The sequence below is a fragment of the Carcharodon carcharias genome, chromosome 2 (assembly GCF_017639515.1).
Source record: "Carcharodon carcharias isolate sCarCar2 chromosome 2, sCarCar2.pri, whole genome shotgun sequence".
Classification (NCBI taxonomy): Eukaryota; Metazoa; Chordata; class Chondrichthyes; order Lamniformes; family Lamnidae; genus Carcharodon; species Carcharodon carcharias.
Window position 1 is genome coordinate 75,749,748 of NC_054468.1, and position 24,879 is coordinate 75,774,626.

Genomic DNA, 24,879 nt, shown 5'->3' on the forward strand with positions numbered 1-24,879 from the left:
TTTGTGTAATGTGATTTCACAACAATTGTATAATATTTTTGTGTTGGTTTATCAACGTGTGAAATAATTTTGCATCAAAATCTAATAGATTATGTTAATGTTATACAATTTTTAGATATGACAAGTGAATGATCATCCAGCAAACACCCTCAAGTACAATTTATTGATCAACTTCCACCATTTGATCAATTACATTTATTCTTGTGACAGCTGATGACTGGAAACCCCTTCTGGTCACCAACTGTGCAAAACTGAGAACCATACCCAAGTGTTGGGTGAAATTAAACACTTACTTCAACATTTCCTGCAATGTACTACTGCATCAGAATGTTTATGATAAAAAAATTACAAAATTATAGACTGTGGCTGTTTTAAAAAACAGTTGAATTCTTTTTGCAAGAAGTATTTGTTGAGCAGTTTGTAGACCTGTTGTGGACTTGGCAGCTTTCTAGGTATTATTGTAACATAAATGTTCAAATACTTCAGATGAAAATCTAGTTCAAACAATAGTTAAGAAAAGTATTGTCATGAGGCGTGAAGTGATTGATTCAACACTGCTATCTAATCCGCAGAATTCCAGAGAAATTACAGCACAGAAGCAGGCCCTTTGTTCAAACTGATCTACAAAAGTGTTTATAGTCCTCACAAGCTACATTGCACACTACTTTATCTCACCTGATCAACTTATGTTTCTAGTCCTTCCTCCTTTACTTGCTTACCTAGTTTCCTCAGAAATGCATCTATGCTATTCACAGAATCACAGAATTGTTACAGTGCACCTTAACCACTCCACATTGTAGCATCACTCTCTGAGTAGTTAAACCAAATGATCTGATTACCTACTGTAGTAATTAAAGGTATAGCCTCTCCTGCTGTCTATCAGGGGTCAGGTGATGTTCTGGGAGGCCCCAACTAATGAGCCCTAAGCACAGGCAACCCAAGGTGTGGGGCTTCCTGACAAGGGATGAGGGTCCTGATCGATCATTTGGCACCTGAAAAGCTCTCTGTGCTAAAGTTTATCTGTTTCTTGTTGAAACCTGTCTGCTCTGTTGAGTCATTACATTTGACGACCAGGATGGGATAGCTCCAACATTGCACCTCACCTTGTTACCATGAGTACATTGAATCTTAAGAAAAAGAAAACACTACTCACCAGTCATGCCACTCTTCTGCAGAATTAATCCTTACCATGCAAATATGGAAGACTGGAGCCATTACGTAAAGCGCCTTGGATTTTATTTTGTAGCGAATAAAATTACCACGGAGAAAAAGCAGAAAGCCATCCTTTTGAGTGTATGTGGCAGTAAGACATACAATCTCATTCATAGCCTAACAGCCCCAAGCGCACCCAATTCTAAGTTCTATAATGAATTAGTGGACATTGTGAAAACACACTTCCAGCCAAAGCCATCTGTAAAAATGCAGCGTTTTAAATTTAATTCCAGATTTAGGGCCCCAGGAGAGTTCCTCGCAACCTATGTAGCGATCCTTGAGGAGTTGACAGAACACTGTGGCTTCGGGGACACATTAAATGATACGCTATGGGACCGATTAGTTTGTGGAGTTCAGGGCAACGCCATTCAGCGCGTTTAATCGCCAAGGTCAACATCGACTTTAATTGCACTCTAGAAATCTCCCTCGCCATGGAAAGTGCTGCGAGAGACTCAGGCTTTGTAACACATACAACATGGCGCCACTCTTCATGTGAGGCACAATTCTACTGCCGAGTGTGGCACAAAAACCAGACCCACAGCATCGAAGCGAGATGTAATGTCCGCTGTTAGAAACATGAAAAGGCCAAGTAGGAACACTTCGGCAGCGACTCCACAATTAAGTTGTTCTCGATCTGGAGATGACCACGGACCAGACACCTGTAAATTCAAGGAGGCAGAATGCCATTACTACCACAAGAAAATTCATGTAGTAAGGCAATGCAGGGCAAAGTCGAAACAACCCCTAAAGCAGCAAACCAACATGATTGAATTAAAGAATACAGCAGAACCTGAAGCTGTCGATACCGACATCTATTCCCTGTGTGACATTACTGCTGTATAAACCAAACCTATCACTGTCACAGTCCAAGTTAATGAGAAGCAACTAATAATGGAGGTGGATACGGGTGCTTCGACTACAGTGGTGGGAGAGAACACTTTCAAATACCTTAATGAAGGTAGGCAGCCAATAAACATGGAGCAGACAACCACTAAATTAAAGACATACACTGGAGAATCTATTCAGGTAAAAGGCATCGCCACAGTACCAGTGTCTTATAGGCAACACACAGCCCAGCTGCCTGTGATAATAGCGAAAGGAGAAGGACCCAATCTTTTAGTCCAAGGCTGGTTACAGAAGATCAAGCTTGACTGGTCTGAGATATTTCACTTGAAAACAGGAGGATTTTGTGAACTGCTAAGGAAATACGACAGTGTACTTCAGGATGAATTAGGGAAGTTAAAAGGCATGCAGGCCAAGATATATGTGGATCCTCAGGTGACCCCATATTTCTTTAAGGCCAGTACCTTATGCGTTGAAGGAGAAGATGGATGCAGAACTGTGCCAGTTAGAAAAGTTGGATATCATCCAGCCTGTCCAATTCTCGGAATGGGCAGCACACAAAGTTCCAGTGGTTAAGACTGACCAAACCATACGCATTTGACTAAATTGACCGTAAATAAGGCAGCAAAACTAGCCAAGTATTCCATTCCAAAGATAGATGACTCATATGCAAAGCTGGCAGGAGGCAAGTCCTATACAAAACTGGATATGAGCCAAGCCTACCAACAATTAGTACCAGATAGCACATTGAGAGAATATGTAACTATAAACACGCACAAGGGTCTTTATCAGTACACTCGCCTACCCTTTGGAGTATTGTGTGCATGCACTATCTTCCAGAGAAAAACAGAGAGTCTTTTGCAAGGACTTCCCCGAGTGGTAGTTTATCTAGATGATGTTCTGATCACAGGGTCAACCATGACCAAACACTTGGCCAACCTGGAGGAGGCGCTAAGAGGTTCATGGAAGCCGGCATACAGTTAAAAAAGGAAAAATTCACATTTCAAGCACCAGAAGTTACTCACCTGGGTTACAGGGTGGAAGCCATGAGTTTGCATCCAGTAGAAGAGAAAGTTTGGGCAATAAAGATGCATCCTCACCATCCAATGTAACCAAACTCAAGTCTGTCCTGGGTATGATCAACTACTATAGCCAATCTTGCCTAACTTATCAACTGTGTTGTCACCATTACACTTGTTATTAAAAAGGGTCACCGTTGGCAGTGGAATTCAAAACAGGAAGAGGCCTTTGTAAAAGTAAAAAAAACTGTTGCATTTGCCGTGTTTATTGGTACACTACGACCCACTGAAAGAATTGGCATTAACATGTAATGCCTCTCCTTATGGTGTAGGAGCCGTGATATCACATAGAATGGAAAATGGATCAGAAAGACCCATTGGCTATGTCTCGAGAGCCCTCTCTACAGCCAAAAGTACTTATTCCCAGCAGAAAAGGAAAGTTTATTGGTGGTATTCGGAGTGAAGAAATGCCACCAGTGCCTACACGGACGACATTTCACCATTGTGTTGGACCATAAACCATTAATGGGTTTATTCAGTGAGGATAAGGCCATTCCACCAATAGCATCAGCAAAAATACAATGTTGGGCTCTGATATTATCTGCATATGAATATGCTTTTATGTACCATCCTAGTTTATATAATTGCAAATGCAGACCCGCACACAGTCGTCTCCCGATGCCAGATAGCATTGTACATGCTCTTGTTCCGCAAGAAGTTGTGCTATTACTGAATTCCTTGGATTCTTCATCTGTGTGTGTGAAGCAAATTAGAAATTGGACAAACAGAGATCCAATATTGTCGAAAGACAGAGGCTTTGTTTTGCAAGGATGGTCAGATTCACCTGTATCTCAAGATTTGAGACTATTCCATTCCAGAAACACAGAGTTAAGTTGTCAAGATGGAATTTTGTTGTGGGGATCAAGAGTTGTTTCCCTTCACAAGGAAGAGAACCACTCATGACAGAGCTTTACAGTGCGCATCCAGGCATATCAAAAATGAAAATGTTTGCACAAAGTTATGTCTGGTAGCCAGGCATTGACAGTGACAATTAAAGCATGATCAAGCACTGTCTCCACTGTCAGCAACAACAGCTGTTGCCTGTTTCAGCTCTCCTGCATCCTTGAGAATGGCTTGGTCGATCCTGTGCTTCACTATTTATTGTTTATGTAGGACCATTCTTAGGGACCAAGTTTTTGTTGATTGTAGATGCACATTCTAAATGGATGGACGTATATGAAGTCACATTGCCAACATCAAGCACAACTATTGAGAAGTTGAGTCACTGTTTTAGCAAACATGGCCTACCTGAAATTGTTGTTTCTGATAACAGTAAAGCCTTTACCAGCAGAGTTTCAGAAATTCATGAACCTGAATGGAATCAGACATATTAAAGCAGCCCCTTACAATCCCTCATCGAATGGTTTAGCCGAGAGAGATGTACAAACTTTCAAGTCTGGTATGAAAAGTTGCTCAGAAAGTACTCTAGAATTTCCACTTTCCCGCTTTCTTCACAATTATCATACAATGTCACATTTGACTACAGGCTCAACACCGTATGAATTATTGATGAAACGCCGCCTTATGTACATGGTTAAACCTGGTGCTTCCAAATTTGGAGGGGAAGGTAGAGCGGAATCAGAGTAATCAAAAATTGAAGCACAATATACACAGCAATGCTCACACATTCAGTGTAGGTGACACGGTATTCATGCAAAATTTCTGAAGTGGACCTTATTGGGTTCCTGGAACCATTGTCTCAAAAGCTGGTCCATTATCTTTTCAAGTACAAATGGAAGATAGAATCATTCGTAAGCACGTAGATCATGTTCATGCTGGAGAGACATTCCAACAACCAACTATTCTGCCTGTGATTAACATCAAACCATCAATTCCTGAGGTGACAGGTTGACCTAGAATAGACATTCCTGATGTTTCTACAGAGTTTCCAAACCCAGAGCTGCCACTTTCTCATGATGTGTCTCATGTTGCAGTTACAGATCCTGTCGATCCTACTGAGGAACCTCAAGTGATAGAGCTACACCGCTTCAGCCATATAAGGAAAGCACCTCAGAGACTTGACTTTTAATCACCTGAAGTTATATATATGTATATTGTTGAATATTCAAATGTTTTTCTGTAAATAAAAATTGTAAAAAAAACTAAAGGGAGAGGAAATGTAGTTGCTGAAGTTATAGTCTCTCCTGCTGTCTATCAGCAGTCATGTAATGGGAGGCTCTGACCAATGAGCCCTGAGCGTGGGCAATCCAGGGCTTCCTGAAGAGAGTCCCAATCAAGCATGTAGCACCTGTAATAAAGGTTACCTGTTTCTTGTTGAAACCTGTCCGGTCTGTTAAGTCATTGCACCAACTTAAAAAGCGGCTTTGTGATAGTATTTTTCTTCATTGCTCACATATTATGACTTAAAACCAAATACATTTGTAAAAGTTTGAGTGCTGCTGATACCTTCTTGGGTTTAAACATCTGCTGATCCTATAAGCAGTTCGAGAATCCTACTTCTTGTGTGAGTTGAATCATACTGTCCTCTACTGATATGACAGAATATTTCAGGGACAGGACAATAACATCCCCATGTGATCAGGGTTAGATACTCAAGTCTATTCCATAGGTGCTTCTTCAATCTAGTCAAAGGTGGGCTAAGCAAGCACTTGAGTCATTTTTATATTTTGTATTTGTTTCACAAAGCCCCAATTTGCAACAGGAAATATCCATTAAAAGAAATTATGGTGGTCCCAACACTAGCAATATAAATGTATTTTTTTGTTACTTTTCACCAATAAAGAGATCCCCTGGAGTTTCACATGGTACATGGGAGATTGTTTTATAATAATGTGACGCATAAAAATATTGATCTGCTGCTAAGATGAAGCTATATTTTTGGGCCAGTCTCTTTAGGTTGAAAAGTTTAATTGTTATAAATTAGAAATTTTGCAGATGATATGTTCAAATTCCCAGTTGCATGCCAAAAGGCAGCATAAGATTAAAAATACTATTGAATTTGAATTCAATTAATAAAATCTGGAATTTTAAAAGGTGGTCTCAGTATTAGTAACCATGAAAATGTTATTGATTGTCATAAAAGCCCATCTGGTTCACTAATGCCCCTTTAGAGAAGGAAATCTGCTGTCTTTACCTCATAGTCTGGTTTACAGGTGACCCCTGTACAGACCCACATCAATGTGGTTGACTCTTAACTGCCTTCTGAAATGGTCTAGATCAAGGGAAATTAGGGACAGGCAACAAATGCTGGCCTTGGAAGCAACACATCTTCATGCCCCGGGCGCCAGTCTAAAATTATTCTTGGCTCCCGATGGCTTGCTTTCCTTTTACCTTTCCTAGCCAGGTAATTTCTAATACCAGCAGGGGAGATAGTTAAAAAAAATTGACTTCCACTGCAAGGGTTACACTGGAGATATCTTCCCCCTAGCCCAAGTTAGGTGAATCTTCCAACCTCCTTTAAATAGCGATGAACTTGGTCTCTTCAATCTAATCATGAGTTCCTGCATTCTGGGGGTGAACAGTAGAGTCAGCTTTTCCCTGATTCAAGTGTAGGACTGGCTGCCTCTATCTCCTGATCTCTGCCTCACAGATGGCTGCAAACTGATTTGCGTCTGTGAGGTTCAGTGATTTCTTAGAAACCCTGCAACTCAATACTATGTGGCTTTCTAAGGACTTTTCCCTTCCTAGATCTCATCCATGGCAACATGAATCACATGGGCCTTGGTTCCCACATCTAAGTGGCTTTCCTTGAACTCTGCAGATGAAAATTGTATACTTTGGTCAACATTTTCTTCCTCTGCATATGCAAGTGGCTCAAACATGGACAAAAGAGCTGAACTCCAGAGGTATGGTGAGAGTGACTGCGCTTGACATCAAGGCACATTTGACTGAGTGTGGCATCAAGGAGTCTCAGCAAAACTGGAGTCAATGGGAATCAAGGGGAAAACTCTCCGCTGGTTGGATTCATGCCTAGCACAAAGAAAGATGGTTGTGGTTGTTGGAGGTCAGTCATCTCAGCTCCAGGACATCACTGCAGGAGTTCCTCAGGGTAGTGTCCTAAGCCCAACCATCTTCAGCTGCTTCATCAATGACCTTCCTTCTATCATATTGTCAGAAGTGGGGATGTTTGCCAATGATTGCATCATGGTCAGCACCATTTGCGACTTCTCAGATACTGAAGCAGTCCATGTCCAAATGTGGCAGGACCTGGACAATATCCAGGCTTGGGCTGACAAGTGGAAAGTAACATTTGCACCACATCAGTACCAGGCAATGGCCATCTCTAACAAGAGAGAATCTAACCATTGCCCCTTGACATTCAATGGCATTACCATTGCTGAATCCCTCCACTATCAACATCCTGGGGGTTACCACTGACCAGAAGCTGAACTGGACTAGCCTTATAAATACTGTGGCTACAAGAGCAGCTCAGAGGCTAGGAATCCTGCAGTGAGTAACTCACCTCTGACTTCCCAAAGTCTGTCCACCATCTACAAGGCACAAGTCAGGAGTGTGATGGAGTACTCCCCACTTGCTTGGATGAGTGCAGCTCCAACAACACTCAAGTAGCTTGACACCATCCAAGACAAAGCAGCCCGCTTGATTGGCATCCCATCCACAAATATTTGCTCCCTCCACCACCGATGCACAGTGGCAGCAGTGTGCACCATCTACAAGGTGCGCTGCAGGAATTCACTAAGTGTCCTTAGACAGCATGTTCCAAACCAACGATTGCTGCCATCTAGAAGGAACAGGACAGCAGACCCATAGAAAAACCATTGCCTGATATTCCTCTCCAAGCCACTCACCATCCTGGCTTGGAAATATACCGCCATTCCTTCACTGTCGCTGGGTCAAAATCCTGGAACTTCCTCCCTAACACCACAAGGACTGCAGCCGTCCATGAAGGCAGCTCACCTCCACATTCTAAAAGGCAATTAGGGCTGGGAAATAAATGCTGGCCTAGCCAGCGACACCCTCATCCCAAGAAAGAATAAAAGAAATGTGCATACCTTGTGACATCTCTGTGTCCATGTGGCTCGTGGGGGTAGGTGTGAATAGGTTTATTACTAACCAAAATTCAGACTGTGTTGAACCTGCTCCATCTAAATTCTAGACTTGTATTCCAGCACTTCCAGTTGCTATCCCATTGCACACTTGTATATGTTCTGAAAATATGACATGATGATTGTGAATGCAATGTCAATCAATCTCTGAGCCAGAATTAGAAAAATCAAACCGTTGAATCTCTTTCCTATATATAACAACAATAGCTTCTACTTATATAGCTTCTTTCATGCTGTAAAATATCTGAGCCCTTGACAGAAGTGTTGTCAAATGAAATTTGACACCAAGCCACAAGGGGGCATTAGGGAAATGACCAAAAGGTTGGTCAAAGATCTAGGCTTTAAAGAGCGTCTTAAAGGAAAAAAGTGAAGTGGAGAGACAGGGAGGTGTAGGGAGGGAATTCCCAGCTCTGGCCTTCGACAGCTGAAGACACAGCCATCACTGATGGAGCAAGTAAAATAGGGGATGCTCAAAAAGCTTGAATTAGAGGGGTGCAGATACCTCGGAGGGATTGGCTTGGAGGAAATTGCAGAGATAGGGAGGGGCCATGGTAGGATTTGAAAAAAAATGAGAATTTTAAAATCAAGATTTTGCTCAACCTGGAGCTAGTGTAGGTCAGTGAGCACAGAGGTGACGTGTGAACAGGACTTGGTGCCAGTTAAGGCACAACCAGTAGACAGGGACTGCAGCAGTTCAGCAAGGCCACTTTCTCAAGGGCAAATAGGGATGGGCAATAAATGCTGGCCTAGCCAGCGATGCCCACTTCCCATAAATAAATTTTTAAAAAGCAGAGTTTTGGATGTCCTCAATTAATGGAAGGTCGAATGTGAGATTCCAGCCAGGAATGTGTAGGTATCGTCAGGTCTAGAGGGAATTAAGACATGAATGAGGTTTTCAGCAGCAGATGAGCTGAGACAGGGTGAAGTCAGGCTCTGGTTTCAGGTTCTGTTAAAAGGTGTAGATAGGAAGTTTTAATGGTCATGTGAATATGGGGTCAAAAGCCCATCTCAGAGTCAAACATGACACCAAGGTTGGTTTAGTCTCAGACTCTTGCCAGGCAGAGAGATGAAGTCAGTAGCTGGGGACTGAAGTTTGGAGTGGGGGATGAAAAGAACAGCTCCAGTCTTCCCAGTATTTAATCAGAGGAAATTTCTGCTCATCCAGTATTGGATTCAGGTAAGTAGTCTTGGAAATTGGAAAGCCGAGAGAGGTGGTGGTGAGGTAGAGCTGGATGTGGTCAATGTGAAAACTATGGCTAGGCTTTCGGATGATGTTGCTGAGAAACAGAAGGTAGATGAGGAGGAAAATATACCTTAGTCACAGTCACAGGATGTAATTTTTAAGTTTGAAGCAGAGTAGTGAACCTTATTGGAGGAATTCAAGCATAGATTGCCAGTAAAGATGGGCATGCAATTAGAATGCACCAACATGTACAAAGACTTTTGAAAAGAGAGAAAGATGGGAAATGTGTGGTCGTTTGCAAGAACAGGGAGGGTCAAGGGTTGTATTTTGAGGAGAGGGGAATGACGGCAGATTTAAAAGAGAGTGGGTCAACACCTAAAGAGAGAGAACCATTAATAATATTGGCTAATGTGGGGACCAAGAAGGGAAGGCAGGTGGTCAGTAGCTTCATGAGAATTGGATCGAGGGAGCATGAGCATGAGCATGAGCATGGACAAGAGGAGCTCAGAGAGGGCATCAGAGGAGATAGAAGAGAAACTAGAGAAAGATGCAAGTTCATCACTAGGGCGGTAGGGGAAGTTTGGCCCAATGGGCTAATGGAAGGGAGGGACACAGCAGAGGCAGCGGATTGGATGGTTTTGATCTTCATGACAATAACGTCCATGAGCTCCTCCTGCTTATTGTTGGAGGTGAGGCTGGAGGAGACAGGGGAAGTGTGGTTTAAAGAAAATAGTTTATATAAATACAAGTTGATTTTCTCTCTAAAGGACATTTAAAAAACAGTTGGATGTTACACTGCAGAAGGAAGCATTAGAATCTCTGGAGAACTGGATTAAGATGGGATGAAGAGCCTTCCCTATCTCTAATTATGCAGACGCACTTGTAACAGTGAAAGATGTAAGTGGACGAAACAACCATACCTATCCGGTCATTATCATATTGCTGTTTGTGCAACCTTGCTGGATGCAAATTCGTTATGTTTTTCTCACAGCAGTGAACATAATTCAGAATTAGTTCATTGAAGAAGTTTGGCACATGCTGGTGGGCATTACGTATCTTCTAATGATATCATTAAATAAACAATTTGATGTTACGCTGCGGTGAGAGCATTAGGGTCTCGGGAGAAATGGATTAAAATGGAATGAAAACTTTTTTTTCTGTAATTAAGGAAAAAGGCTCGCAACAGGTGAACCCTCATTTTACAACCTCAGAATCTCTCTCTAATATGTGCAAAAGCTGTCAATAATCAATGGAGGCTGAGGTTCCTACAGCTGGGTTAAATGTTTTTAATGTTACCAAGTTAGAGGTTTAGCAAATATAAACACCCATGGGTAAGATACTATTTAGAAACAGGGCCAATTTGAGAAGAAATAAGAGTCACTTGATGCTTTCTTACATTGAGAGGAAACTACAACATGGTGAACCCTGGCTGGACCCTCCTAAAGAGCGGCAGAGTGTGCTTCAAATGGAACACTGAGTTACACAGTAATTGCTGAGTCTTCAGCTTGACTGTCACTGAGACACTGCTCACTCGGCCATTGCCATTAACTGACTGATCAAACTTTCCACAAAGGAGCTGAAGGAGACCAACTATTGGAAGACAGAATTTCAGGAAAAGGTTGAGGTGAGTTTCCACATTAAAGTTTATCTTTTTATTGTGAGGAGGAAATGGGGCAGTGGGGGTGGGTGTGGGGGGTAGGAGGGAGAAGGGAAGAAAGGGTCAGCAATGTCTGCTTTGATAACAAAATTCTGCAGGAATTATCTGACTGTCGATCATCAGCGCAGAAATGAAATCTTTCAGTGAAGGGGCAAAAAGTTTGTCCACTTTTGACTTGACTGTTCATATAGACAAGGAGCTTTAAAATAAGTTGCATTCATATTTACAAAATAATAGCTTACAAAATATGAGTTTTACAAAATAATGTCAGAAGTTTAATACAGCACAAATGTTGCCAAGGTTGGTTCAGTTGTCCACTTGGCAACAAGGTTAGTGGAAGAACCAAATCTCTTTAGGAATGTATTATAAGGGATATATAGGATATATCCTATATAAAAGTTGTTGAGTTGGAAAAAAATTCCCCACAATGGACTGACAATTTTTCAGGTATGGTTTCATTTTTACTGATGAAAATCTGCCTCTTACTGCAGCAACAGTAATGTCCACAAGCAGATTACCAGCCAATCATATTGAAATATTCATGTAGAGTAACCCAGTTAAAGGCACTTAATCATTATTTTGCTGTCAGAAAATATCATGATTTTATTGAGATAGAAAATAAAATAGCAATTGTGATGATTCTATGTCCAGAAGGAAGTTCCAGTAATATGAGTACCAGCTAGAAGCAGTTCTGAATGGGGAAACAAGAACAGTTCAGAACTGGTGCTCCATTAGAAATTGCCAGTTAATACTGGTGATGGTACCAGTAAACCAGATTGTGGTGCCAGTAATACCGGTGACGTAGCTGCTACTGGTCCGAACTGGTTATTTTCCAGTTTATCCGTTGTGCTTTATATTGCACTTATATTTATTGTTCTATGTATTTATTTATCACATTTATTGCTGGTGAGCATCAACTGATGTCATTAACTCCCCCTTCCAATGTATATTTTTTTGGATGGAAATGCTCAAGATTAATAAGTGGGATTCTGCAGATTTGCAGGTCAGATAAAACACTCAAAATAAAAAAAAGTAGGTGTAAAAACCATGCAAATTTTATTGTGAAAAATTCCCCGTTGATCACAGGCAAAAAAAAAACACAATTGAAGGTTTCAGTAAAGGGTCAACAACTTTATTAATGGAAAGGAAGTGTGAAAACACAAATAACTCATGCACATTATCATAATGCTGATTGACTTCAGGCCGAATTTGCTCCCCATTCTTTTCTCTGTTATATAACTGATCAGCATGCTTTGCTCCTTTGAGATCTCATCATTGCTCAACCCCTTCATCTTCAAACGATGAGTGAAACATGCTGCAGACAGAGAAGGAAGAGGGAAAACATAAGCGTTGATTCATTGAAACCGTTCAAGTTTAACAAATAGCAAAAAATAATTAAACAAAAAAAAAGAAAATGGAAAAATAACTGTTGCTCACTGAGCTCCAGACCACCCTGCAATTGAACCTGTAGGGGGGAGGAAAAGGAACATATCAGTGTCCTGCATACAAGATCTGTAATTCAGACTAAATGACAGTGTATATACAGACAACATGAATGAAGATTATGTATATATATATATATATATATATACATATATCACACCCTGAGACAGTCATCACTTTTAAGCATGCTTTGTGTTTGAATCGGCAGTTTCTATCTGGGACATTCAGAAAATCATACTTTTCCATCTACTGGAGTGTAAAGGATCTCCGCATGTGTGCTCACCACAACTGTGTGAATAAATGCAGGTGCGGCTTCAATCCGTACAGGTCTGTTGCTTCGAAAAAAATGGTCATAGGCTGCAGTATCCCCACACATGATTGCTGTGGTCCTTAGGCTGCAATAGAAAGCAAGAATATTAGTTAAGCTTATAATGGCTCCTCAACACTAAGATTGCTGTTACATAAGGGTGGCAGTTATCTAAATGCATATTACTCTGCGTGCAGGGGCTGAAAAATTGGTACTAGAGCTTGCAGTTGAGCCTCGATAGCTTGAACTCCAACCTTTCCTAGGGGCCTTGATTGATCCCAGAAAACTCCTCCAGATTCTGCTTCAGGGCTGCCTTCTCTGCCTCCAGCTTCTGAATGGTCAGAGGTTTCCCTGGTTCTGGGGGGGTTCTGCACAATCCTTCAGCTGCACTGCTGTCCTGGAAGCATAACCTTTATTATTCTTGGTCGTTAGATGTTGGGACTCACGCTTTCAGCTTCTTGTGTTGGCTGGCATATGTTCAAGCAATCTTATCCTTCTCTCAGGAGAAAGGAATTAGAGGTTAACGAGGTTGTTGACATTTTTAACATGAGAAGGCATAAGAGTTCTGTGCACTATTTGTTTTTAGGCACATAATTGATCATGCAGGTCTGTGAGAAAACAATATTAGCAAAGACAATGATGAACAATGAGTAGAGAGCTGCACATGTACCCTGGTCACAGTAGCATCTTCCAATGTCCTCTTCACTTGAAGAATTGCAAGGGCTACATCATCGGCACTCGTGTCATTCTCTGCAGTGGTGTGGCAAACCTTTGATTCCTTCTGCTCCTTGAGGTCTTCGTGGGATTCTACAGGCAAAGAAAGAAAACCTCCCCATGTCTCACAGACACAGTTAATTTGCAACAGCCATGAGCACAAAGTTTCAGCTTTTTCATTTAGATTTACCTCCAAGCAAAAAGATCTGTATATTAGAAAAGACATCATCCTACAACTGGTTCTCCCTCACAAATCATCGTCAATCGAGCAGCTGATGCTCGCCTGAATCCCCATTATCTTGTACACCTTTGAGTTTTGTTGGGTTTTAGGATCAAACATTTTAATGTCTTCTTTAATTGGCACAATCCTGCAGACTTGCTTATCACCCATTAATTGTACATAAGCAAACTTTGCAGCACCAGCTGTTCCTGGTTCGCAGAGATATGAATTGGATTGATTAAAGAAATCAGTGCCAAAAACAAGCTATTTTCTCCCATGTTGCGAAAAGCATGCCTCCACTATCCGCACTCTCTATCTCCTCTCAGCGAACCAATTCCACTCACCCCGCCCCCCCAACAAACCACCACCCCCCCCGTGGGCTGTCTGCTCCTCGCTCCCTGGTGTCAACTCTGCCCTCTCTCCCTGCAGCCTCCAAACTCTCCTCCCCTCTTCCACCAGCCTCCAAACTCCCCCTCTCCCTCCAGCCTCCAAACTCCCCCTCCCTCCAGCCTCCAAACTTTCCCATCCCTCCAGCCTCCAAATACCCCCTCTCCCTCCAGCCTCCAAACACCCCCTCTCCCTTCAGCCCCTAAACTCTCTCCCTCCCTCTAGCCTCCTAGCTCCCCCTCCAGCCTCCAAACTTTCCACTCCTTCCAGCCTCCAATCTCTCTCCCTCCAGTGTCCAGTCCTTGGGCTCTGCCAAAGCCACCGAATTCCAGGGCCTGCATTTCTCCAATGATCCAGGGCCTGTTCCCACCAGCCCTTACCTGAAATCTCTGGGGGGGATGGGGGGGTAGAGAGTAGGGGTGTTAGAGGAGGTGGGGTGGAACAGTTGCGGGGTGGGGGGAGGGGGGTGTTGTTGGGGTGGGAAGTGGTGGCTGTGGGAGCCAAATGCACATTAACGACCATGGGGCAGAACTGAAAAACCGTGATCAAAGCCCTTTGAGGATGCAAGTATTTGGTAAATGTTTAACACTCAAACTCCTATTAAAGTTGAGGATTGTAGTATTCAAAAATCAGTTTCCCATTGAATGCTAAAAGAACTGATAATGTAAATTGTATTTGAGCATTTCTAAAATGTTTTTGTTTGAAGTGAAGAACTGTATCAAAATCTTACTATCAGGAGTACAGGACAAATATTTGGAGTCAACTTATCATTTGCTATGTATTTCAAAGCATTTATCATTAATGCTCAACCACGAATTCAACCAGGTTCTTGCACAGCCCAAAACAGAAAATGCTGGAAAACCTCAGCAGGTCACACAGCATCTGCGAAGAGAAAAACAGAGTTAACATTTCGAGTTCGTATGCCTCTTCTTCAGAGCAAAAGAGGAGTAAAAACATGATGAAATTTATACTGTTTAAGGGGGGTGGAGCTGGTGAAGCTGGACAGAAGGCCAGCGATAGGTGGGGGCAAAGGAGAGATTGACAAAGATGCCATGAACAAAAGGACAAAGGGGTGTTAATGGTAGTGGTACTGGCTAAAGGAGGTGCTGATGGTAGCATTAAGGTCAGAAAGCAGAATGTGATAACAGCAGGACAAGGGTAAGCGCTCTGGAAAGAACAACATGAAGAAGTGACAGATCACCTTTGTGGGTGTGGGGTGGGGGGGAAGGGGATGGTGGTGGGAAACAGATTGAAAATTGGATAAAAGGTGGGGATAAAACAATAATAAAATGAAAATAAGTAAAAATAAGTGGTTACAATATAAAAATTTAAAAATGAAAATGAATATTGAAAGAAGGGGTTAAAAAGGGGGTGAGGATGGAAGAGAGAGTTCATGGTCTGAAGATGTTGAGCTCAATGTTAAGTCCAGAAGGACTGTCCTCTTTAACTGACATAATCCTGTGGACTTGCTTATCACCCAGGAATTGGATGTAAGCAAACTTTGCGGTATCAGCCTTTCTTGGTTTCCAGAGATACGGATTGGATTGATTTAAGAAATCAGTGCCAAAAACAAGCTATTTTCTCCCGTGTTGTGAGAAACATGCCTCCATTAGCTCCACTCTATATCTCCTCTCAGCTAACCAATCCCACTCCCCCCCCACCCTCAGAGGGCTCTCTGCACCCTCTTTCTCTACAGTGTCAAGTCTCCTACACTTCCTCCAGCCTCCAAACTCCCCACCCCTCCCACCGGCCTCCAAACTCCCCCTCTCCCTCCAGCCTCCAAACCCCACCTCTCCCTCCAGCCTCCAAACCCTCTCCCTCCCTCCAGCCTCCATACACCCCCTTTCCCTCTAGCCTCCAAACTCTCTCCCTCTAGCCTCCAAACTCTCTCCCCTCTCCCTCCAGCCTCCAAACTCTCTCCCTCCCTCCAGCCTCCTAGCTCCCCCTCTCCTTCCAGCCTCCAAACTCTCTCCCACCCTCTAGCCTCCAAACTCTCTCCCCTCTCCCTCCAGCCTCCAAACCCTCTCCCTCCCTTCAGCCTCCGAACTCACCCCCACTCTCCAACCTCCAAACTCTCTCTCCTGTACCTCCCTACAGCCCCCAGGCTTTGGGCCCCGCCAATGCAGCTGAATTCCGGGACCTGCATTTCCTCAATGTTCCAGGGCCTCTCCATGATGTTCCAGGGCCTCACCCCCACGCTGCCACCTGACCTCTGGTGGGGGTGGGGTGGAGAAGGGGGGGTAGAATGGGCGGATAGGAGTAGGGGGTGTGGGGTTGGGGTGAGAATTGGAGGGTATGGGGTTTGTACTGGGAAGCTGGGGGAGCAGACTGGTCTCATCAGGAAACAGTTAAACTTTATTACAGAGATATTTTCAGTGCTTGCACACTCAACCAGATCTGTCAACGAAAAAGCCCCACCTCCGGACTGCCCACGCTAAGAGCTCACTGGTCCGAGCACCCGCAGTACATCACATGACCCGTGATTGGCAGGAGGGAGTGACTATACATCCAGTTACCACATTTTAGCCCCCTTTAGTTTTTTACAATTACTCTTTACAGAAAAACATTTAAACAATCCAACAAACATTTATACAATTTCAGGTGGTCATAAATCAAGTCTCTGCGGTGCTCTTCTTCTATGGCTAGAACAGTGTTGCCCTACCACTGGTAGTTCCTGAACAGGATCGACAGGATCTGGAGCAACACTGTGAGAAACATCATTGGAACTAGGCAGTTCAGGATTTGTCAACTGTTCTGAATCATCCACAATGTCTGTTCTAGGTTGATCACACACCTCAGAAGTCGACAGTTCAACGTTAATCACAGGCTGATCAGTTAATTGTTGGAATATTTCTCTGGCACTGACATGATCTATGTGCTTACAGGTGATTCTATGTCCCATTTGTACTTGGAAAGATAATGGACCAGCCTCTGAAAACAATGGCTCCCAGAGCCCAGCAGATTTCAATGCTGAAATTTAGCATGTAGAGTGTGTCACCTACACTGAATGTGCGAGCTTTACTGTGTATGTCATGGTTAAATTTCTGACTACTCTGGTCTGTACTACCTTCTCTAAATTCAGAAACACCACTTCACTGCACTCCCTCTACAGCAAGAACATCCTTCCTTAGATAAGGAGACCAAAACGGCACACAATATTCAGGTGTGGTCTCACCAAAGCCGTGTATAATTGCAGCAAGATATCCCTGTTCCTGTACTCGAATCCTCTCACCATGAAGGCCAACATACCATTTGCCTTCTTTACCGCCTGCTGCACCTGCATGCTTACTTTCAGCAACTGGTGTACAAGGACATCCAGGTCTCGTTGTGCACTCCCCTCTCTCAAATTATTGCCATTCAGATAAAAATCTGCCTTCCTGTTTTTTCTACCAAAGCAGATAACCTCATATTTATCCACACTATAGTGCATCTGCCAGGCATTTGCCCACTCAGTCAGCTTGTCCAAATCACACTGAAGCATCTCTGAATCCTCCTCACGGCTCACTTTCCCACCCAGCTTTCTGTCATCTAAATCATTAATATATACTGTGAATAGCTGGGGTCCCAGCACCGATCCCTGCGGTACCCCACTAGTCACTGCCTGCCATTCGGAATAAGACCCATTTATTCCTACTCTTTCTTTTCTGTCTGCCAACCAGTTTTCTATCCATCTCAATACACTACCCCCAATCCCATGCGCTTTAATTTTACACGCTAATCTCTTATGTGGGACTTTGTCGAAAGCCTTCTGAAAGTCCAAATAAACCACATGCACTGGCTCCCCCTCATCAACTCTACTAGCATGATTTCCCTTTCGTAAATCCATGTTGACTCTGTCCGATTCTGCCACTGCTTTCCAAGTGCTCAGCTATTAAATCTTTTATAATGGACTCTAGAATTTTCCCCACTACCGATGTAAGGCTGACTGGGTCTATAATTCCCTGTTTTCTCTCTATCTCCCTTTTTTTTAAGAGAATGGAACAGTGGTGATGCCCTTTACTTGAATAGATCCTCCGCTATAAGTTCTTAATTTAGCAGTTGTCCATTCCCAGCTTATTGGCTGTCTTCATTCATTAAGGTACCTGAAAGTATGCTCTCCTACCACCATAGTTGAGGCACCAGTTTTCACTTCCATTGTCAGTGGCTTCTCAGTCACTTGTGCTGTCACCGTACTAGGCTGTCTTCACAACAGTCACGTTTGTCAGGAGAAGCAGCTTCAGGCTTTGCAGTACCCATTACTTCTATCATGTCTGTTTGCTGTTTTACAGACTGCTTCAACTTTGTCTGGCATTGACTAACCACATGACACTTTTTATGGCAGTAATGGCATTCTGTCTCTTTGAATTTTCAGGTGCCTGCTCCGTGGTCACCTCCACATCTCTAGCAATTTTGTCTTGAAACTGATGATGAAGCATTACTGTTAGGCTTCTTAATGTTTCTCACAATGACCAATGAATCGTGCTTTAATTTTGAAGGCCTGGCTTTCACACCACTTTTGCTGGCAGGTTCCCACCCAACATGAAGTACGGTATCATTATCCATGTGTTGTAAAGCCTGCGAGTCTCTCGTAGCATTTCCATGGTGAGGGAGATTTCTAGGGCACGTTTAAAATCGATATTGACCTCAGCAAGCAATCATTCTTGACTCCACACGCCAATTGGCCCCGCAGCATATTGCTTAAAACATCTCCAAAGTTGCAGTATTGTGTTAACTGCTTGGGGTTCACTACATAGGTTGCAATGGACTCTCCCGGGATCCAAGCTCTTGAATTCAATATAATATATACATATTCAATATAAAACTAAGTTGTCAAATTTACTTTGTTAATTTAACAATGTACTAGTAAGTTCTAGTTTTCTAATTCCTCTTTTTGAGCAGTAATTTAGCCTTAAGTGTAATGCAGAGGCATGAAAGAGCCACCAAGTACTCCAGAGCTTTTCACCCCTTGGGCACAGGCTGCAAATTAATGAGCGTTTTAGTGGGCTTCAGAACAATTGGATGACTGAGCAAGTTGTACAACCTCCTTACAAAAGCTGGCACTGGAGCAGTTACTGGTGGAGGTGCTCACAGCCCCATGCAATGTCATTATTCCAGTTTGGGCCAGTCTCGCCCATGGTTCAAGCTGAGAGCACAGCATGTAGTCTACAGGGCAAAGCTGCCACCAATCAGTCAGATGGAGTGGGGCGGAGGAAGGTGGGGTTTCAAGCACTAAACTCTGGCCATCCAAGTGGTGGCCAGCACTGTCTGGGATGTGTTAAGGGGCCTTCAGAATTAACCAAGAGAGGTTCTTAGTACATCCATGCTAATCCACACGTCTCTCTCTCTTTCATCCTGCAGGAGGAGTACATCAGGAGCATGGAGCTTGGTGACCTAACTGTATTATGCCTCTGGCTTACAGGGAGAGGAGAAGAAGGAGAAGAGAGTGAAGGAAGCGCCTGGCTGTACAAAGGGAGGAGCAGCAATCTCAAGAAGAAGGAGCAGCTGGGGCTCCCGCACATGCTGCTTCAGAGTCACAGCAAGCCATCGCTGGTCAGTGCCAAGCTAGATCCAGGATCTATAGATGGCGTTTGTCATTCCTGCAGATGACGAAAAGCCAGTATCACTGAAGACTGTGCATATCCAAGGAACTGGTCGGTCACATCTGCCACCTGCTGCAGGATTTGGAGCTATGGGGACATGGAGGGCATCCACTGCCAGTGGCTGTGAAAGTGACCACAGCGCTCAATTTTTAAGTCAGTGGCTCCTTTCAGGGGCCCACAGGTGACCTCTGTGGGATATCACAATCTGCCACCCACAAATGCATCTATGAGGTCATGGATGCCATCTTCGCAAGGGCACTCAACTTTGTGCATTTCACCCAAGATCAGGAAAGCCAGGAAGCAACTCTGCTGGGATTTGCCCAGATCTCAGGTTTCCCACAGGTGTAGGGTGCCATCGACTGCACTCACATTGTGCTCAGATCTCCATGGCAACAAACGGTAAACTACATCAACTGTAAGGGATTCCATTCGCTGAATGTTCAGCTGGTCTGTGACCAACACCAGCACATCCTACAGGCCTGCGAACGATTCCCAGGGAGTGTCCACAACTCCTTCATTCTCAGTAAATCCCTGATGTCTTCCAGGGTCCACAGAAGCTGCAAGGTTGGCCCCTCAGGAACAAGTCTACCCATAGAGGATGTGACTGATGATGCCCGTGCGGCGGCCTCAGACAGCAGCAGAAGAAAGGTAAAATGAGGCTTATGCTGCAACTTGCACTTTGGTGGAGCAAACCATAGGAATGTTGAAAATGAGGATCCGGTGCCTGGATCAGTCTCGTGGAGCCCTGTAATATAGTCCACAGAGGGTGTCACACATCATCGACACCTCCTGCGCCCTTTATGACCTGGTGCTGCACTGGGGAGACGAGCTGGCTGAGGAGGAGCTGCACATCTCCTCTGATGAGGATGATGTCAACGGGGATGAGGGTGAGGAGGTCCTTGAAGGCAATGATGACGGCAACGAGGCCATGGCATTGTCCAGATGAGACAGGCATGCTGGGGAGGCCCTCATAGCCGCTAGATTTGTGGAAGATAATGACAGCAGTGCAGTGAGGAGACATCATAGATCCCGTACATTGCATCTGTGAATGTTTGACTCCTGTCTGGCTGATGGCAGCACACATACCCTCAGTAATAAGGCTCCTGTAATGGAGACACAGTGAATGCCCGTAGTCACTACATTCCAGGAGGATGATGATGACATTCAGTGGGGACAGTCCATAGATCCTCACATAGCTTATGTGAATGTCTGACTCCTGTCTGGCTGATGGCAGCTCACTTGTGCTCTGTGAACAGGGTCATATCATGGAGATGCAGCGGGGAAACTTTAACTTCTCCTGATCCTGTGGCATCCTTCGTGAACTGAACCCTTCAGGACCAGACTGGCACCGGGCAGAGATTGGGGGGGCCAGCTGCACCCCAAAGGTGCTGGGAGCACACAGAGAGAATGAGGGACTCTGTGTCCCTGGCCCAGGACATTCTAGCAGCAATGATAAGCCCCATCGAGGCATAGGCATGACTGATGTGTCCAATGACTGTTAAGGTGCACCATCAGTGTGCTGGGCAGATTACACATAGCACAGGGAGGAGGCCCTGGACTGAGGCACCTACCTCTATCTTGTGCAAAAACCAAGCTTTCACAGCTGAGCGACACAAATACTGGTCACCAGGAGAAGGAGACATTCTTGGGAGTTTATTTACAACAGTGACCATTATGTACAAGAGTTTAACACCCCGGCCCAGGCTGTGCAATTTCTACCCTTCCTAACCCTGTTGCTACGTATTGGTGCTCCCCCAACATCTAAAGTGGAGGTGGATGCAGCCTTCTGACTGCTACGCCTGTCTGTGATGACCTTGGTGGGTCTCCTCTGGAGAGACAAGACCTGGAGGGCCCTGCCTGCTTTTGGGGTCCTGCTGTGTGGCACAGGCACCCTCCTCGGCCTGTGGAGCTGGAGATGATGGGGTCACAAGAAGAGGGGATTCAGATGGTCCAGTCACTCCTGGAGTCACCTGGATGGATGGCTCTGGGATGTTTATCTGCTGGCCCTCCTCCCTATGGGTGCCCAAGGATCCCTGACTGATCCTTTGAGGAGAAGCTGGAGTGAGATTGAGCTGCCCCACAACCCTCTTGTGTTGTCACTGTTGGAAGCCAACTATGGCATCAGCGATGCAATTCAGCCTGCGTAGCGGTGCAGGATCAATGTCCTGGACCAAGGTCTCCATGGCAGCCACCATCCTACCAGTTTTGACCTTGCTGTGTTGGCATGATGGCGCTATCATCTCAGACTGAAGGTGGACGGACTCCTCCATCGTGCCTTGCAATCTGAGGAGTGCAGTGGACATCTCTCCCTGATGTTCCCGAGCATGTCTTTCCATCTCCAGCAACTGAGGTATGACCGAGTCCATGGGCTCCTCATCTGACTCGGACACAGCAGTCCTCCAAGTGCCGGAAACCTGGCAAGTTTCAGTGTGATGTGCTCACCAGCTTGTGACCCCAGGCTACTCTAAAATGGGGTCCCACCAAGATGTGTGTCTCTGGGTTGTTGGAGGGTGTGGGTGAGCGCTGTGACGGGACTTCAATGAGGGTGTCATCAGATTCTTCTTTTTCTTAGGTTTCTTTGGGGCTTGAATCGAGGGCCTGGGTCTTGAACCTCCCCGGCTGTTTCCCAGATGTGCCTGCGAAAGCAAGGGGAGATAATTTGTGCATGGCAGGGGACTGCGGAAGAGGGGACCTGACTCAGCATGCTTGTCTGATATATGTTGCACTGTAGGATCCTCACTTGGTTGAGCACCACTGACCTCACTGTCAGCATAGATCGGCGCCAGCCAGCTGGATAACTCTGTTTCTGAAGTCCGTGAGAACCTTGACGGCAGGCATTCTTTCACTAGTCTGCGACCTCTCCCTTTTGTTGTGTGCCAGCTCGTCCTGCATGAATACAGATTGGGAGATTGTAAGAAGGATGCCTGTCAGGGCAGATGAGAAGAATGCCTGGCATGTGGGGTGCTGGATGGTGCCATAAGGGATAAGGACATGATCTGCAGGGCAGATGAATGTGTGTGTGAGAAAGTGAATAGTGATGTCCTTGAACTGGCAGTGAGTGAGATCCCTGTGGAGGTGTGATGGACATGTCAGCGTGTGAATTGAGAGTTTGGAGAAGAGTGATTTACCCTGGTGGAACGGAAGGGATCATTCATCCTCTTTCGGCACTGTGTGGCTGTCCTCTTTTGCAGGGCACTGGCGCTGACCACTGGTGCTACCGCCTCCCATGCAGGACAGGTGATAGAGAATATCTCGGCAGGCCTCCACTATGTCCAGTAGGTGTTCGAGGGAGGCATAGCTACATCTGGAGGTAGCATGTTTCCTCCCTTTGACAGCCATTAGTTCCCAGCAGCTTCCTATCACTTGAAGAGTGATAGCTCTTTGCAGGGGCAGCCTTTTAATATGGCGCCCGGTTTACTGAAGGTCTGAGGTGACAGCGGAGCAGGCAAATCAGAGGACACCCCATCAGCGACCCAGTGTGTTTTCCAGGAATACTTAATGAGCGAGGCAGGAATGGGATGATACAGCGCAAAGCCCCGCCATTGTGACCAGTGGGTAAAATTGCCTTTTTCCCATCTTCTACCACACTCAGTGCAAATCTGGGACGATTCCACCCTATGCCTCCATATGCTACCACATTCAGCTGCAGGCAGAGGATAAGTGCTTGCATTTATCAATTCAGAACTAGCATTTCAACTCATCCCTCTTTATTGGATGTCAAATATTTTAATTTTAGAGCTACTATTCTGCCGTGTAAGTTTTCAAGATTTTAAGGAGAACTTATGAGGTAGGTAGAGAGAAACTATTTCCGTGGGTTAGGGCATGTGGGATTAGAGACCGAGCTTAGAAAGTAGAGCAGAACTTTCAGTGAAGTTAAAAATGAGTTCTACATGCAAAGGCTGGTTGAGGATTGGGAAATGATTGATAGATTTTTGTTAGGGTAAGGATGGATAAATGGAGTTAAATCATTGATCAGCCTTGATCACATTAAAGGTGGAATAGGCTTGAGGGCTATAGAGCCTACTCATGTTCCTATGTAACCACAATTTCCAAACAAAGCAAGTGGTAATTAGTGGCTCTGGGAACAAAGGTCAAATTCACTTGCCCTGATTCAGAGCAATGTCAATTAATATAAAAGTAGTGTCATGCTTTTCAATTTTCGCTGTACTGCCATGTTTAACATAACTTTGCTTCAAGTCTCTTTCCCATTTACTCAGCACTATTTACACATCTACATTCATCATCAGCTGATGGCCTACAGAGCAGCTGTTCAAACTCCACGAATCCAGCCCTGAAAGCAAATCTGATTATTGCTGCGCTTGGTGATTTCTCCTGTAATGTTCCATTTTATACTGCTGTGTGTTGTTACTTTAATTTGAAAGTGCAGAATATTACAAATGATATGGCAGACTGGTGCTGGTGCTATTTCAACAGAGGTTTTAACTGATTAAATATTTCATGTTCCAAAATATGTCATTGTTGGCATTGGTTCTTTCTACAGATTGTTTTGTTTAATTCCAATTCAGATGCAAAAGGATGGCCCATGATTTTTTTTTGAAATGCATTCTTCCAAGCATGAACTGCATTCAAAATCTTTTATCCGAGTAGTTAACCTAATTTTATTTGTAATGCTTCACAAGTCAGGTTGTCAGGTCCACAAAAGGAAAATTGACACACCTTTGTGTTCTGAGGGTTCAAGGCATGATACTTGGTTAACAGACAGGCTGTAGACATACTCTGGATTCTGCTTCACACTTTGTTTATTGGCACTACTTCTAAACAGGTTACAGAGTAGGCATGTAGTGCCTAGGCATTGTTCCAAACTCCTTCTTGAGAGTCTAACACATGACTCACTGATGTCAGTGCTACATCATAATCTAAATCATACATTAGCACATCCCATCTATTAACCCTTTATACTACACCTCCCCCAAGTACACTATCCAATTTTCAACAACACGGAACTATGGGTGGAATCGTCCCAGAATTGCACTAAGTATGTGAAAAACGAAGTTATACCCACCGGTGGTGGATTTTCATGCCACATTGTCCCCTTCCCGCCTCATAAATTATGCACTCACAGGAAACATGCCATCTCACCAGTGGGTGGCCTCCAATTTGCTTGCCACACCATTACCTCATTGCTTCCTCACGCCGGGCACGAGATTTAAACTGCAGCCCCACTCACGGTTCTCAATGCTTGCAGCCCAGGACTGCTCCAGTGAAGA

At 44.3% G+C, this 24,879-nt stretch overlaps 1 protein-coding gene across 6 annotated transcripts in view; it reads left to right on the forward strand.

Moving 5' to 3' along the window:
• The window catches only part of LOC121274711 (SLAM family member 7-like), a 49,357-nt gene extending 43,965 nt beyond the window's left edge, over window positions 1–5,392 (forward strand). For 5 of the 6 annotated variants that reach the window (XR_005942290.1, XR_005942291.1, XM_041182041.1 and 2 more), the window contains one exon: window positions 5,069–5,392. Coding sequence is in view for 3 of the 6 variants with exons in the window: in XM_041182041.1 (XP_041037975.1) it covers window positions 5,069–5,093 (25 nt within the window). In the remaining 3 variants the exon portion in view is untranslated. Of the gene's footprint in view, window positions 1–115; window positions 179–5,068 lie in introns of those variants that run through there. The other variant, XR_005942292.1, reaches the window with a different exon arrangement.
• Window positions 5,393–24,879: the final 19,487 nt, after the last annotated feature.